Here is a 16,400-nt window from a genome sequence, read left to right as displayed (position 1 = left end):
ACCTCCACCTTAAATGGATCTGTCACTCCCGCTGCAGTCCTCACCACTGTCACACTACCTTCATACATATCCTGTACCACTCTTGCATACTTCTCTGCCACTCCCAACTTCCTCATACAAAACCACAACTCTTCTCTAGGCACCCTGTCATGTGCTTTCTCCAAGTCTACAAAGACACAATGCAACTCCTTCTGACCTTCTCTGTATTTCTCCAATAACACTCTCAGAGCAAACATTGCATCTGTAGTGCTCTTTCCTGGCATGAAACCATACTGCTGATCACTAATCATCACCTCCCTTCTTAACCTAGCTTTTACTACTCTTTCCCATAACTTCAAGCTGTGACTGATCAGTTGTATCCCTCTGTAGTTATTGCAGCTCTGCACATCACCCTTATTCTTAAAGATAGGTACCAAAATACTTTTTCTCCACTCCTCAGGCATCCTCTGACTTTCCAAAATTTCATTAAACAATCTAGTTAAAAGTTCCACTGCCATTTCACCTAAACACCCCCATGCTTCTATTGGTATGTCATCTGGGCCAACAGCCTTTCCATTCTTCATCCTCTTCATAGCTGTCCTTACTTCCTCCTTGCTAATCTGTTTCACTTCCTGATTCACTATCCCCACATCATCCAACCTTCTCTCTCTCTCATGCTCTTCATTCATCAGCCTCTCAAAATTCTCTTTGCATCTACTCAACACACTCTCCTCACTTGTGAGTACCTTTCCCTCACTATCCTTTATCACCCTTACTTGCTGCACATCTTTCCCAGCTCTGTCCCTCTGTCTAGCCAATCGGTACAGGTCCTTTTCTTATATAAAGTAACTAAAAGCATATCAACTGTGATGTATAATTAATTTACAGATCAGAAACAGACAGCAACCTGTCATGGGCAATGACTACAACTTTATGACAGAATGTAGCAATTGCTTAAAGAAAATGTGTCAGAACAGCTAATTTGCAATGCAGTTTTTGCATATATGCAGACCGTATAATCAGAAAAAGGTCATTTAACATTAAATAAAATCCCAGTTACTGATTTGTTTTTGCTGCTAAACATATATATAAACCTAGCAGAGGTACACAGCAGCCTGTGTTTGTTAAGTGTGGTGGTGAGAGATGGAGAGCTATATTAATGCAGATCTTATAGCTCATTTCTGTCTCTCATTTCAGATTATATCAGCAACAGTTTTCTGATATCAGTATGAAGACTTGAATAAAACCATCCTTTATGTTAAATCACCAAAATTCTTTACTGACATGTAAACCCATCCAACACAAAACGATCACAGAAGAAAACACAGTATGAACAATCCTCTGTGTTTAGTTAGCTAAAATAAAACTGAAATTAAATAAAATATAAACTGGAGTTGAAGAAAAAAGTAATTCAGTCCCTACAGCTGTTTTTTCTAGCTCTCTTTAAACATACAACAGCAGGTAGACTTTTGATAATCTAGAAATTAAACTTTCAATTAAAAAAAGGGATTTACTCACCTTTGTGAAAAAGCAAAGTCTGTAATGATTCACTCCACTTCAGACATTCACAAGAGGAGTCTCTGAAATACAAAGTAAAATGCATTACTCTTGCAGCAGTCATTTGTTTTATATACAGATAAAATTCTCTGGGTCTCTTTCTAAAAAGGACTGAAATAATATGCCTGCATTTTATTTCATATTACCAATAAGGGGGGTGATAAGAAACTAAAATCGCAAATCAGTACTTCTAGTACAATTAAGATATATAATTTATGAATTTGTATAGAAATAACTGTCATAGAGCAATGAAAAAAATGATGTAAAACTTTCAGTTTACTCAGAATTCTAAAATGTGGACAGATTGTATACCGATTATAATTTCTTAAATGATTGGAATCAAAAGTATTAACTTTCTTAGTCATGTCAAAAAGTTAAGTAAAGGGACACCTTGTCTCCCCTTCCCTTCTTAGGCTACAGGTCATTGACTCCTATCCTATCCAACCTGGATAGTACACCTACTGCCCTCAATTCCCTCTTTTAATAGACATCTCCACTACTACACAGCCTTTTGTCCACTAGAGAGTAATAGTTTCCTTTAGACCTGAGCTTACAATCTCAGTATTTCTCCCTTCTTCTCAAATTCCTCTCTGCCTATCCTCTCAGTATATTTATCTACTAGCAGGCTCTGTGTCAACTCACCCTACCCACCTTTACTTAAACTCACTGCTTCACTGATTGTTCTCCTTGGGTGAACTCCTCAGTAGCTCATCCAGCTCCGTTCGCCCTCCGGGCTCACTCCGCTCCCCTACCCTGCCCCCAATTTCCACCCGCCCCCAGTGCTCCTACATTTATACCTAAATAGCCACACCCCTACACATTAACACTAACCCCTAACTCCTCCCCAATAAAGCACTATCACTCATCTCACATTATCTATTACCTCACCACTCTATCTCCTAGCATCCCTACAATCCACCTCCTATACCTACAATAATGGCCCAAGCATACCACAAACCCTTACCTTTATTAATACTTCTAACTATACTAATTATACCCTATCTACTCACTCTCTATGAATACCACACATATCCAGGACTCCACACCCACAAAGGGCAAACATCCAGCCCTACTATTATCTCTCCACACAGTCTTGGCAACTACTACTACGTAGCTAAGTACTCAGCTGCCAAGTTTCATAGATGCAATCACTTCTCTCAAGCTAACCCTACACCTAGAAAAATCAAGAACCTAATATTTAAACTCTTACAACTCATCCTAAAAGTGCAGCCCCACTCCCTTATAGATGGTGATATACAACCAAACCCTGGTCCAACCACAGTCATAGCTACACAGCCTAATACACCAACTCATACTACTACAAACAAACCGTCCAAGCAGGCCAACTCTCTTCTGATAGCTCATCTTAACATTCGTAGCATCAATAATAAAGTTGCTCATCTGCATGCTCTTATAGATGTACACTCTTTTGACATATTGTGTCTGTCTGAAACATGGCTTAATCCATCAGTACAAGACAGTACAGTTTTACCCCCTGGCTATAACATCCTGAGATGTGACCGTAATAATAAGAAAGGTGGAGGTGTAGCCATACTTTATAAGAATGGATTACCAGTTACCTTGCTAGACTCCAAACCTCCACTTTCCAACAATGCAGAAATTCTTCTAACTAAGATACAGCTGAATAAAAGTAAAGCCATATATCTTATCTGTGTCTATCTTCCACCAGGCAATAACATCAACACATTAGAGGCCATCCTTAGCTGGCTCTCAAGCAACTACCCCCAAGAAACCATTATACTTGGAGATTTTAACATAAACTGGAATTCCTGCATATCTGAGCAACCTACTACTCATATCAACCTATTTGACTTTACTCAAACTATAACATCTCCTACCCGAACCAATAAACTTAACAACAAAGAAAGTACCCTCGACTGGATACTTACTAATACTCCGCAACAAAATTATAAAACAGGTACCCTCCCAGAGGACATAAGTGACCATTTGCTTACCTATCTCATCAGATCTAAAATAGAACTCCCAAACTCTTCCATCTGCAAAACAATTCGTACAAACAAAAATTTTAACCCTGATCAGTTTCAAACTGAACTAAGAGCCTGCAACTGGACACCCCTTAAACAACTGCTATTAGATAATGCAGTTGAATACTTTAATTCAAAATTCCTTTCCATTTTAGATTGCCATGCCCCATTATGCAAAGTTAGAATCAGAACTAAACCTGCACCATGGCTCACCAAAACTACCAAACAAAAAATCTTGCAAAGAAATAAACTATGGGCCAAATGGCACACAACAAAAAGCCCCTCAGATCACTTACAATTCAGACAGCTAAGAAACGAAATAAAAAAAGCCATATTAGCCGATAAAAGAAACTACTACCATCAGCCTCAACAAACTCACCAAAACAATCCTCAAAAATTCTGGCTAGGCATCAATAACCTCCTACACCCAGGACGCTCAAGCACTCCTACTCCCAATGGCTCTGATCACAACAATCCCATCCAAATAGTTGACTCCTTTAACACATTTTTCACTGAAACAAAACAATCCCTAGCTAAACAGCTCTCCTCTAGCAACCCACGCTCTAACATAACCTCGACCAACAATCCTACTCTATTTCACTTTCAGCCAGTGCCCACATCCCTCATCTTTAACCTCATCCATAAACTGAAACCCACCACATTCTCTGCAGATCTACTACCTGCGGAATACCTCCAAAAAGCTGCTAAGGTCATAGCCTACCCCATTTCCATCCACATTAATAGAACCATCTCTGAAGGAACTATCCCCTTAATCTGGAAAGTCTCTCACATCATCCCCCTTCACAAAGGCGGTAACTCCAAGGAATTTGCCAATTACAGGCCCATAGCCATACTATTTCCTCTGGCTAAAATAATGGAGAAATGTATTCATCTACAACTGTTACCCTACCTACTTGAAAACAATCTATTAGCACCTTGTCAACATGGCTTTAAACCACATCATAGCACCACCTCCGCTCTCCTATCCTTTACTAACCATATTAATAGTAATCGTAATAATGATACCCCATCTTCAGCCCTTTTTATCGACCTGTCTAAAGCATTTGACATAGTTAACCACCACCTTCTCCTAGACACACTCAAAACTTATCACTGGATGCCCTTACCATACAGTGGTTCCAATCATATCTAAATAACAGACAGCAGGCTGTTCTTTGGGAAAACAATTTATCTTCCCACCTCCCAGTAACATTAGGGGTCCCTCAAGGATCCATACTGGGTCCTTTACTCTTCTCCATCTTTACAAATGACCTCCATTCTGTAATTCCACTAGCTGAATGTATCCAATACACAGATGATTCCACACTCATATGCTCTGCTACTACCCAATCAGAACTTCAGTTACTAACCCAAAAGACCTTTAGCACAGTTGAAAACTGGTTCCTACAAAGATGTCTTATCTTAAACCCTAACAAAACAAAAATGCTACTATTCAACCCCACTCGCAGAACCTCTCCACTTAACTTTACTATTACCTCAAATAAGGGAACTATAATATCCCCAGAAACAACCACCAAACTACTCAGAGTACTAATAGATAATCACTTGTCTTTTGAACCTCACATTAATAACACCATAAAAACAGTTAATAAGAAACTAGGTTCCCTCTATAGAATCAAACCCTTTCTAAGTCCTCTAGCCAGGGCCACCATTGCTCGCACACACCTTATCTCTACCCTCCTCTATGCCTCCCCTATCTATACCAAAATATGCAAGAGTAGCCTGAATAAACTGGCAACCTCCTACAACAATATAGCCAGATTCACAGCAGGATCCTCCTATAGAACTCATCATTGTATCAACTTGAATAAACTCGGATGGCTAGAACTGCCAAATCTAATACTTTTCAATCAACTAACAGTAGCCCATAAGATCCTGTTTCTACCTCAGAATACACCCATACTCATATCTCTAGTCATCCTCTATAACAATCTCAAAACCTTGCGCTCATCTAACAAACTACTTGTACAAATATCCAAATCCAACAATTCAGCTGGTGACACCCTGTTCTCTAATACAGTAGGCAAGGCCTGGAACAACCTTCCAAATCAGTTAACCTCACTATCCTCTGTTAACCTATTTAAAAGCAAGCTCAAACACTACCTCAAATCACACTGGCTATGCCCCTGTGATAACCCAGACTAAGCACCATACCCCCTTCAAGACTCCCATGATTCCCAGCCTCTTTTGAATGTTACCTTGTGTTAACTCTCTAATAGCAGTGCGCTTGACCTTACTGAGGATTCTTTCCTCATATAAATATGTATATACTGTGGTATTTCCTAGCTTGTGTTTACTCTCTAATAGCAGTGCGCTTGACATTTCTGAGGATTCTTTCCTCATGTAAATATGTATATACTGTGGTATTTCCTAGCAGGTTTATCACATCTCAACTCTGGTGAGACTAAACATGATTATTGTATCCTGCTATTTCCTTTTGTACACTCTATCCATTCAAACTAGTGTTTATCTTCTGACTTCTTGTGTGACCAAAGTAAATACAGCATCTTAGTTATAATTTCCATTATTATTACAAACTATTATGATACCGAGCAAATTTTCACATCAAGCTTTTGTTCCTACTGGATACAGAATATAAAATTCCTACTCATGTAAGATATCATGAAAGTTTTGTAATGTACCAATGTCTACTTGAAACACATGTCTTGTCCTATTTTGCTAATGTTATTGTATTGTGGAGCTTTTCTCCCCGGGCCTCCACTGAAAATGGGCATATATCCAGCTGGACTAGCCCGGTCAACAAATGTAAAATAAATAAAATTTAAGCTGTGAAAGTATTATGGCATTAGTGCATTAGCCATTGAATATTGTAATTCTGCAGGACATTAAAATCAGTTTTCCAATTTAGTCTTGAAAGTTTTATATCAATTTTTTATAAGCTACTATCACAAAAAACATTTCAAAGTTGCATATCATTCACAGCTGTTCAGAGATGCTACATAAGAAAACTGCATACCGGATCCCAGTATGAATCTTGGATGGACACATGTCTAATGGAACAAAGACATATGCAACTTCATAAATAGGTAAGTCCATGTATGAAATTGGTTAGCAAATTTATTTTTTTTTGTACATCTCAGAATTCCAACTCCACAAGACCCTTTCTTTATAGAAAATAAAATCTGTTAAAAATAGTGTATGCTAATTTAATAACTTGCTCAGACCTTTTTTTTCTTGGCCTTGAAAGTGTAGTCATTTTCAGCCTTGTTTTATCACTTCTTGTTTTACTTTTAGTATTTATGTTTAAGTACCTTAATAAAAACATAGTAAACTATAGAAAAGATTAATGCTGAAACAACAATAAACATTTTTTTCACTACAAAATATTTTATGGCATAAAAATTAGTAGAAAAATGAATTACATATTTCCAGAAAGGTGATGGCCATAGCTGCTTTTTGAAGAGCAATCATTATTTATAATACCGGCTGAATGATTCTTGGAACATTAGAAACTCACTAAGCTAGGTATAAATCCCTATGTCACAAGATGGGTTCCCAACTGGCTTACTAACAGAACCCAAATTGTGAAAGTAGCAGACTGCAAATCAGACTTCAGACCAGTGACAAGTGGAGTACCACAGGGTTCAGTCCTGGGTCCTCTCCTGTTTGGTATCTACTTCTCTGAAGTGCAGGCTAACACAGAAGGTCTTTGGCTAACTAAATTTGCAGATGACTGCAAACTTGGAGCCATAATCAAAACTCCTAATGATGTGGACATCCTACAAAAGGGCCTCACTGAGACAGATGCCTGATGCCAAAGCCATGGTCTCAAGCTCACTGCCAAAAAGTGTATTGCCATCCCCTTTGGTAAAAACTCTGTACCCATGAACTACCACATAGACAGTAGTCTACTTAACACCAAAACTGTGATAAGAGACCTTGGGACACAGGTGGACAGTAGTCTCTCCTTTGATAATCACATCGCCACAGTAGTCAGGAAATCCTTCTACATGGCACACCTCATCACAAAAGATTTTTCATCCAGAAAAAAAGAGGTCATTCTTCCCCTCTACCCATCACTCAGTAGAACCATTATAGAGTACAATGCCCCTTTTGGTATGTACCTCACAAGACATCTACAACAACTGGAAAGGCTGCAAAAATACCTCACAAAGAGGATTACTGGCCTCAAACAGATGCCTTACGCAGACCATCTCAAAAAACTCAAGTTTTACTCCATCGCATATCGCCTACTCAGAGGCGATCTCTGCCTAGCATACAAAGCTATGTCAAACCCAGAGCTGTTGGACATGCTCCACTTAAAGAAATCCCAATCCCTCCGAGCTACATGCTCTAGGGACCTAAACCTTGTCACCACAATAAACAGAACATGCTGGAGGGATAGATTCCTGTCCCAGATACTTCCCATACTCTGGAACAGACTACCTATCTATGTCAAACAGAACTCCTCATTAGCACTCTTCAAGAAAAATCTTGATGATTGGATAAGTAATAGGAAATTCACCCCAGGGATCACTTCTGTGGTTCTGCTTGACAGGGGCACAGGAAAATAATTTTCTTGGGTGGCAAATCCAAGGTACCTTTTTGGCTAGACTTGTATAGGCCCTAGGGCCAATAGCCTACTACCTACCTATGAACCTATGAACCTTTGTAATATATACATTTTGTTGAGAAGATAGTGAAGTGAAAAAGCAATGCCTTTTTTTAGCACAAGCAAGCAATGAAAAAAATTTTTTTTTTTTTTTTTTTTTTTTTTTTTTTTACCCAGGGAGGCACCCTTTACTGTGCACAAAAATACAATTAATACTAGATCTGGGAGAAAGAAAATGGGAACAAGAATTTTCATTTAAGAATTATTTTAAATTGGTATTTTCTTTGCTTAGTGGATTAGGACATCACACCCTACTACAAACTGTGCCAGTCATGGCATTAACAAAACCTAGTCTTGAGTGATTTTACGTTGATAACCATGCATTTGAGCAATACAATATTTTAGCCAGAAAACTGGCTTCCTAAGTAGGGCTACATCAGAATGACAGTCCCAAACGTGACCTAGGATTTTAGCAATTGTCTGCTGTTCATATAGTATGTCAGGTTGATTGATGTCTTGTTGTTGGATGAAAACTTCCCATGTGCTATGCATATGGTTACCAAGTAAATAGTACTGGATACATAGACTTCTGACACATGCCATTCAGTAACTAAACTGTTTTCTCTATTTATATTTCTTTTAAAACTGTGTCAGTTCTTAAGAATATAACAAGACAACTTGACTGAAGTAAAACCCAGCAGTGCAGATAATAGTTTGGCATTTCAGCACTAAATAAGCTTTACGTTAGTACTGATGTTGATTATTGGAGGCAGCTCCGTTCCTACATGAATCTTACTAGACACACAGTATAGATTCTTTGAAACATTAATGTGTTTCTGGCAAGAAAAAAAATCAATGAATCTATTTTTGTTTTCAGCACAATCCAGTACTCAGGTGTGATATGGGAGTATGACATGTCTTAACAATGGCAAATATCTTCAGGACATGGTAATTAGGAAAAATGCACAGGCTGAAATGATGTATTGTCAGCATTCAATAACATGCTGAGGGTTCTATCCTATAAATTATCAAAATAAAATCTAAAATAAAAGAAAGTAGTAAAAAGGTGATGACACAGTACAGATCTGCAGGGATAAAGGCATTGCTAAGGGAGAGCAAACCTGAAGCCAAAATGTATTTGAATTTATGAACCCCTGCTTGAATTATCTATTGCACTGTACAAATCATTTGACTTACTTTTGGTTTCACGCCACATTTGGATAGGAACACAGATTTAATATACTTTTTAACTTGAGGTTTTGACTTTTCATAAAGAGGTTAGTTTACGTGATTTAATATATTGAAAAAGTACTAGTGGGATTCACACTTAATGATTTCAGTAGTTAATTATGCAATTAGTGACATGCTAAATTGAAATGTCAGGATATTATGAAAAAATGTTAATAAATTTAATTAGCTTAAACATTTGTTACTGTTAAAAAACAAAATTTAACAGAAGTTTGGAAGAAGTCAGTGATAACTGTATTATTGTTGTGTATGTGATATTTAATTTGCCGTAGATTAAATATGTCTTATGTCAAATGTAATGGGGTTATATTGTACCTACATATGCCTTAAGGTAGGCTGAAGAACAGGAAGGTTTAACAAAGCTCTCAGGGATTAAAAACCTGCTTGTGCTGTTACATCTAGATGCAATGGTGGTCACTTTATTCAGAAGTTTCTCCAGTGCAGGCTTGCCTTGTTTTGGCTACAGTAATATTCTGAACTGGCATCATTTTTATTTATTTAACATTTGTTAACTGGGAAAGCCTGACTTGGAATGAAGCCAATACTCAGTGGAAGCCCATGGAAAAACACTCAAGGTGCATGTCTTTTTAACGTGGGAGGAAATCAGAGCACCCAAAGAAAACACACACAAATGCAGGGAGGACATGAAGACTCCACACAGAAGGCACTGCAGCCAAGAATCAAACCGAAGAACCTTTTGCTGTGAGGTGATAATGCTACCACAGCACCACTGCACCATCCAGTGCAGGAGTAGATTCTGTTTCAATCCATATCTGCAGCCAGTTGCTGTGGTAAAAGTGGAAATGCAGTTTTAAAATGTTACTGTCTACTGAATGTAAAATTACCTTATAAAAATATCAAACAATTTTTGTGCTTATACTGTATTCAGTAAAATATAACAAAATCATCATGGGAAGACATGGTGTTAGTTTCCGTGTCCTACCTACATGTTCATATTTGTGGTAAGGCACGAGCATCATGGGAAGACATGGCATTAGTTTCACAGTCCTACCTACATGTTCGGATTTGTGGTAAGGCAGGAGGCTAAAGAATACCACTCACCTAATGACCATTAAAAATAATAGCACTGCCCTTTGAGAACCATAGCAAAGGGTCCAAAAGGAGAGTATGTCTTTGTTTTTCAGAACACAAGGCTATCAGAAACTAGACAATTATTGTTATTGGTAAGGCACATTTAGAAAAGGATCTGTTTGATCCCTTTATAACATATGAACCCTTTAACAGCTCTAACATTATGAAGAAAGGCAAGATATCTTGCCGGTCAAGGTTAAAGATGAGAGCAAAAATTATATTGTGCTACATGGAAATTACAGAAAATAAGAGGTATGTGCTGAAGGCCAAGTGTCAAGAGTTTTATATATATCTGAAACTATCTTTCCCTCACTATACACTCTCTCTCTCTCACTCTGTGTGTGTGTGTATATATATATATATATATATATATATATATATATATATATATATATATATATATATATCAAAGTAATGTCTTTTGGCTTTTCCTGGTTAGGGGTCACCACAGTGGAACTCCTGTCTGCTAATGATTGTCAGTGGATTTTTATGGTGCCGAGTTGCCAGCCTGATGCCCAACCTTCAAAGGAGGCACACCCATTCACGCATGCACCTACCTGCATGTCTTTAAACGTCACTCGACTGCGTGGAGAACATGCAGACTCTACACAGAAGGCACTCATGCATATATCAGCCTGATAATCTCCTAAAAATATACACTCCTGAACATACCAGTAGTAAAAATTGGGAGGGGCAACAGCAGCCTGTCACATTGTTAAAAACACAGTACCAATAAGGATAGAAGGGAGAGAAAAAAAGTGAGCATAATTTGAAGTATGCAACTAAGAAAATCTGAATAGTTAAGGTAATGCAAGAATTGAGTGCAGATACTGAAAGGAGCAAATCCTTAATGCATGATCTGGAACCCTATCAAAGGATTTCATTATTAAATAATGGACTTTTGAGTGGACAATGATAGAGAGATAGAGGCCCATAGTGATAAACTCATTAAGAAAAGGAAAAAAAAAATCTAAATGGAGTCCAAGATTTCCTTCTGTAAGATACACCGAAGAACAGGTGTGTGTAAGTTTGATGCATGTGGGCTTAAAAAAGTTTGGTGAAGTATCAGTGACCCAACAGATTGGGCACTCACCTTTGATACTGGAAGAACAAAAGACTATGCATTCTATTCCCAAAACAGTTGTTTAGATCATAGCTCTCAACCTTCCATCTCCAAAATGAGGAACACTTGCCCTCATAATGTGGAACAAATGGGCAAAATGTGGAACAAATACTAATGGCTTACTAACAACTTCAATTAGGAAGGCCATAGAAAGGTTGGAATATGCTGATTTTATTTATAAAGAGGATCTTTTAATGAACTAATATGATTCATTTCTATTTACCATGGATTTCACTTAAAAAATTCCTAACGCTGAATGTGTGACAGAGTATTTCAATGTGGAACATTGAGGAACTTTGAGGAACATGAACTTTTTAAGACCCCAAATGAGGTACGTTCCATGTAATGAGGTACACTTGAGAGGTATGGTTTAGATTTATTTTAATCTAACAGTTTGTAAGAAAGTTAAGGCTATGCGCTGTTAATGAGGTACTATCTGTGATTAAAGGTTTGATTTTTGCAGCCTTTATTTGCCTTCTGTATAACCTCGAACATGCCATCTAACCAGACAGTGCTTGGAGACACCTGGGAATTTGGGCTAGGCTCCTCATTGGTCTCCTGGACTACATGCTAGATAACTATATATGAATACATCAATCTATGCTGAAGCAGAGGGCTAGTCAGAAATAGCATTTTCAGCACCTGGTGCTCAAAGAAAGTGCAGTTCCTGAAGAAAACATAAAGGAGTTAACAAAAACAAAAGCAGCAGAAAGGCACTGGCATGAATTGGCTTTTTTAGATGAAGGGATACAGAGAAGAAGAGGCACCTTTATGGTCATTCATACATGAAGATGCTAGGTCCTCTACATAAGTGCACATAAAAGTGTTCCTGACTTGGCAGACTTGCAGATAAACAACAACAAAAATCTATGAAAAAACAGCTGGAGAACAACACATTAAGCAGGACAAAAGAAAATGTATCCTGAATGAGATGGAGAAACAGGTGAGTAGATTGGCCCCTAACCATAATCATATTTGGATCTGAAGAGTAATTGGCTGTACATGGTAAACTATGAGAAATCCGATGAACTACACCTATTGTTTCTCCAAAACCTTTTAGAATAACTTTGATGCACGCAGCACACAGACCTGTTCTATGATGACACTTACGATTGGACAAAATCAAATCTAATCTTCTGGCTAGATTGTATTGACTTGGTGTAGTGAAGACATTGAGCAGTTCTGTGTACAGTTCACACAATGGTGAAAGACATCATCACATCTTGGGTTCAGAATTCTCCTGATTCTTATGCCTATTGTTGGAGCCCCATTCAAACAGATAATTGTGGATGTTATAGGTCCATTGCCAAAGTATAGTAAATGCTACCCATAAATTTCTGTGATATTTTTCCTGAAGCAGTACCAATGTAAAAATCATTTGTTAACTATAGAGCGAGTGTTACTTTTGTATAGAGTAGGGATTCCCAAAGAAATACTCATGGACCAGGGAGTTCCATTTTATGTTTAGGGTACTGTACCAGAACTCTGGTGTATCACTCTGAAACTAACGAGCTACAGGAGTACTCTAATAAAATTTGGGAAGTGTATGGTAAAGAATAACTTCAAACAGGATGAGAAGAACTGAGATGACGGATTTCCCCACCATTTCTGCTAAAAGAGAAGTGTCCAAAACTTCAACTAAATTTTCTCCATTCAAGCTATAATATATTAGGTATCCCCAAGATTCGATAGAGATGGCAAACAAGACTTGGGAGGTGGAGAAAACCCCATTTACAAGTGGGGCTGCAGATTAAAACAAAAATACGTCCAATTAAAAATTGACAATAAATAAGGAATATATGAAAAAGGGGACATGAAATGTAACAGAGGCTGTGCGTTAAGACTGACAGATGCAGGGAGTTTAAAATAGGAAACAGTATTAGGATAAGTTTACTATGTTAAAATGGTGATGAGAACTGTCTGAGAATGTAGAGAAAAAATAGCTAATTAGAAAAGGAAGACTAGTGAAGATATATCACATATGTGTGTTAATAATATGGAGGGAAGCTAAAGACTGGGAAATGACCCTGAAACTGCTTGTTAATTAAAAAGGAATTGTCTCCCTGCTTTTCAAACAGACAAAACACTGAACGGACATCAGAAGCAAAATGTATGGGTTTGTACTGCAAAATGAAGATTTTTTATTCTGAGCTGCCTATTACAACAAATTTAATACAGCAGTATACTGAAACAATGCCTGGGTGAAGGCAAGCCTAAACCCATCTATCATACTTGAGCCCCAAAGAAAAACAATATATGAAGAAATGGAAAAAAAAAGATTCTTAAAAGATGAGCTATGGAGTGATCCCAAATCAAAGAGTCCAGAACATTTTGTAATTATTTCTGAAAACTCAGTGACATACCTATATTTAACATGTATCCAATGCTCAGAATGGATGCGATCACAGAGATAAGGTAACATTTTGTAAACTACATACCTATATTTAACATGTATCCAATGCTCAGAATGGATGCGATCACAGAGATAAGGTAACATTTTGTAAACTACATACCTATATTTAACATGTATCCAATGCTCAGAATGGATGCGATCACAGAGATAAGGTAACATTTTGTAAACTACATACCTATATTTAACATGTATCCAATGCTCAGAATGGATGCGATCACAGAGATAAGGTAACATTTTGTAAACTACATACCTATATTTAACATGTATCCAATGCTCAGAATGGATGCGATCACAGAGATAAGGTAACATTTTGTAAACTACATACCTATATTTAACATGTATCCAATGCTCAGAATGGATGCGATCACAGAGATAAGGTAACATTTTGTAAACTACATACCTATATTTAACATGTATCCAATGCTCAGAATGGATGCGATCACAGAGATAAGGTAACATTTTGTAAACTACATACCTATATTTAACATGTATCCAATGCTCAGAATGGATGCGATCACAGAGATAAGGTAACATTTTGTAAACTACATACCTATATTTAACATGTATCCAATGCTCAGAATGGATGCGATCACAGAGATAAGGTAACATTTTGTAAACTATATACTTACACGTGCATGTTTTTCTCCACTACTTAATGTCTTTTCCATTATACTTTATTACTCTTTGGAGTCCAGAAAGCTCCCGATATGCTTCAAAAGTTCAGGAATAAAGATTTGAAACCTCAGGTCAGGTTTTCAATGAATACCCTAATGACTTAGACTGTTCAAAAGATTGGAGGTCACATTTATCCAAAGTATAGGCTGTGCCACCCTCTTCAAGACAAACAGGACTGCAGTTAATAGTGTCACAATAAACTTTGTATAATAAAAGCCAGATACAGCAAGAGGTTGTCCGGTTTGATTCTCAGCTGGAGCTCTTTCTGAGTGGAGTCTGCACATCCTCCCATCAGTTGAGTGAACTTTAAAAGACATTCAGGTAGATGTGTGTATGTGGGTGTACCTTCTTTGAAGGTTGGGCGCCAGGCTGGCAAATTAACACCATAAAAATCCACTGCCAATTATTAATGGACCAGAGTTCCACTGTGGTGACCCCTAACTGAGAAAAGCTGAGATGCTTAGTAGATAACAGAAGCCAGATAGTTCAGTTACGTGACTGAGAAAGGAAAATTGTAGCCAAACAAACCAGAAGATAGCAGCAGGTGGCCTACATTTATTACCACATGACAAGTGAAATTTGTTTTAGGACTAGCAGTCTGCTACAGAATATTTGTACCTAACTTTTCTACAGAAAGGCTGTATTCTGACAGACCTTATGAAAGGTAAGGCAAATTACCAGAGAAGGTGGACAGGAGCAGCAGATGAGACCTTTAACCAAGTGAAAAGCTATCTTATGTTCATAGACAGTTCCAGTCATTCCTGAGTTTATGTCATTTTCATGCCAGTAGGATTCACGTCTTGAAAAAAATTAAAGCAAACACTAGAAAACATGACCAAATCAATTAGTCCCATGTAAATATTCCTCGTGATGGCTGCAACTGTTTCTTGCATTAAGAAAATGTACTAAGTAACATAAGAATTAGATAGGTCTGTAGTCTAGATAAAACGTAGCTATTTTCAGTCACATACATTAAATATAACAGTTGAAAACAACTGCAAAAAATAGCTATGTTGATAATAAACATGTAGAACATTGCAGTGCCAGGTTCTTTTCCCTTTTGTAATTATATTATCAGGAATTGTATACTTTCTTCTTAGTGCAATTTTCATATACCAGCAGTGTACATATGTTACTGATTTACATTAAAACTGATTAAAACTGGAACATGAATTAAACCAAACAACATTTCTCTGAAAACAGTGTTCTACTGGCTAAGTTTTCATTGTATTTCAGATTTACAGAAACAAATGTACTTCAATGGATGTAAGTTCAAACTGTAAAACTAATAACATTTTTAGTTTTTTTAACTGGTAACAGAGACATCAAATGAGTGTAGTTATTCAGGATTAAACTATATAACTTTCACAGCATTCTGGAATTAACCAAAGAGTTTCATTCAGTCTCTGGTTACTCATCTATAACCCCCCCCCCCCCAACATTTTCCTTCAGCTGCTATGAGGTATTGTTACCATTTCATCTTTTATTCTTTCCACCACCTCACACCTGCAGAATGAGTGCCATGCACTTCACAGGTTCAAATCTTTGCTGAGTTCTGTTGAAAGAAATTATCATATTCCATTATTCTGTATAGAAAATGTAACAAAAGTCTTTCAGAGAGCCTAAGGCTCAGTAACAGTAACTGCCAGCGATGCAAGGGTGGTTTTATTTCATGAGAATGCAAAGCTAGTGGTATGGCTTTCAACTGCCTGC

General features: G+C 37.4%; 1 protein-coding gene across 1 annotated transcript in view; it reads right to left on the bottom strand.

Moving 5' to 3' along the window:
- The window catches only part of LOC122813314 (regulator of G-protein signaling 18-like), a 36,234-nt gene that overhangs the window by 12,583 nt on the left and 7,251 nt on the right, over window positions 1–16,400 (bottom strand). The window contains exon 3 of the mRNA XM_044085563.1: window positions 1,498–1,559. Within this exon, the coding sequence (XP_043941498.1) occupies window positions 1,498–1,559 (62 nt within the window). The remainder of the gene's footprint in view (window positions 1–1,497; window positions 1,560–16,400) is intronic.

This window comes from Protopterus annectens, chromosome 10.part0 (genome assembly GCF_019279795.1).
Source record: "Protopterus annectens isolate FY-2018-M chromosome 10.part0, PAN1.0, whole genome shotgun sequence".
Taxonomy (NCBI): Eukaryota; Metazoa; Chordata; order Ceratodontiformes; family Protopteridae; genus Protopterus; species Protopterus annectens.
Note: the sequence above shows the minus strand (reverse complement) of the source record. Positions and strands in the feature narration are given on the sequence as shown.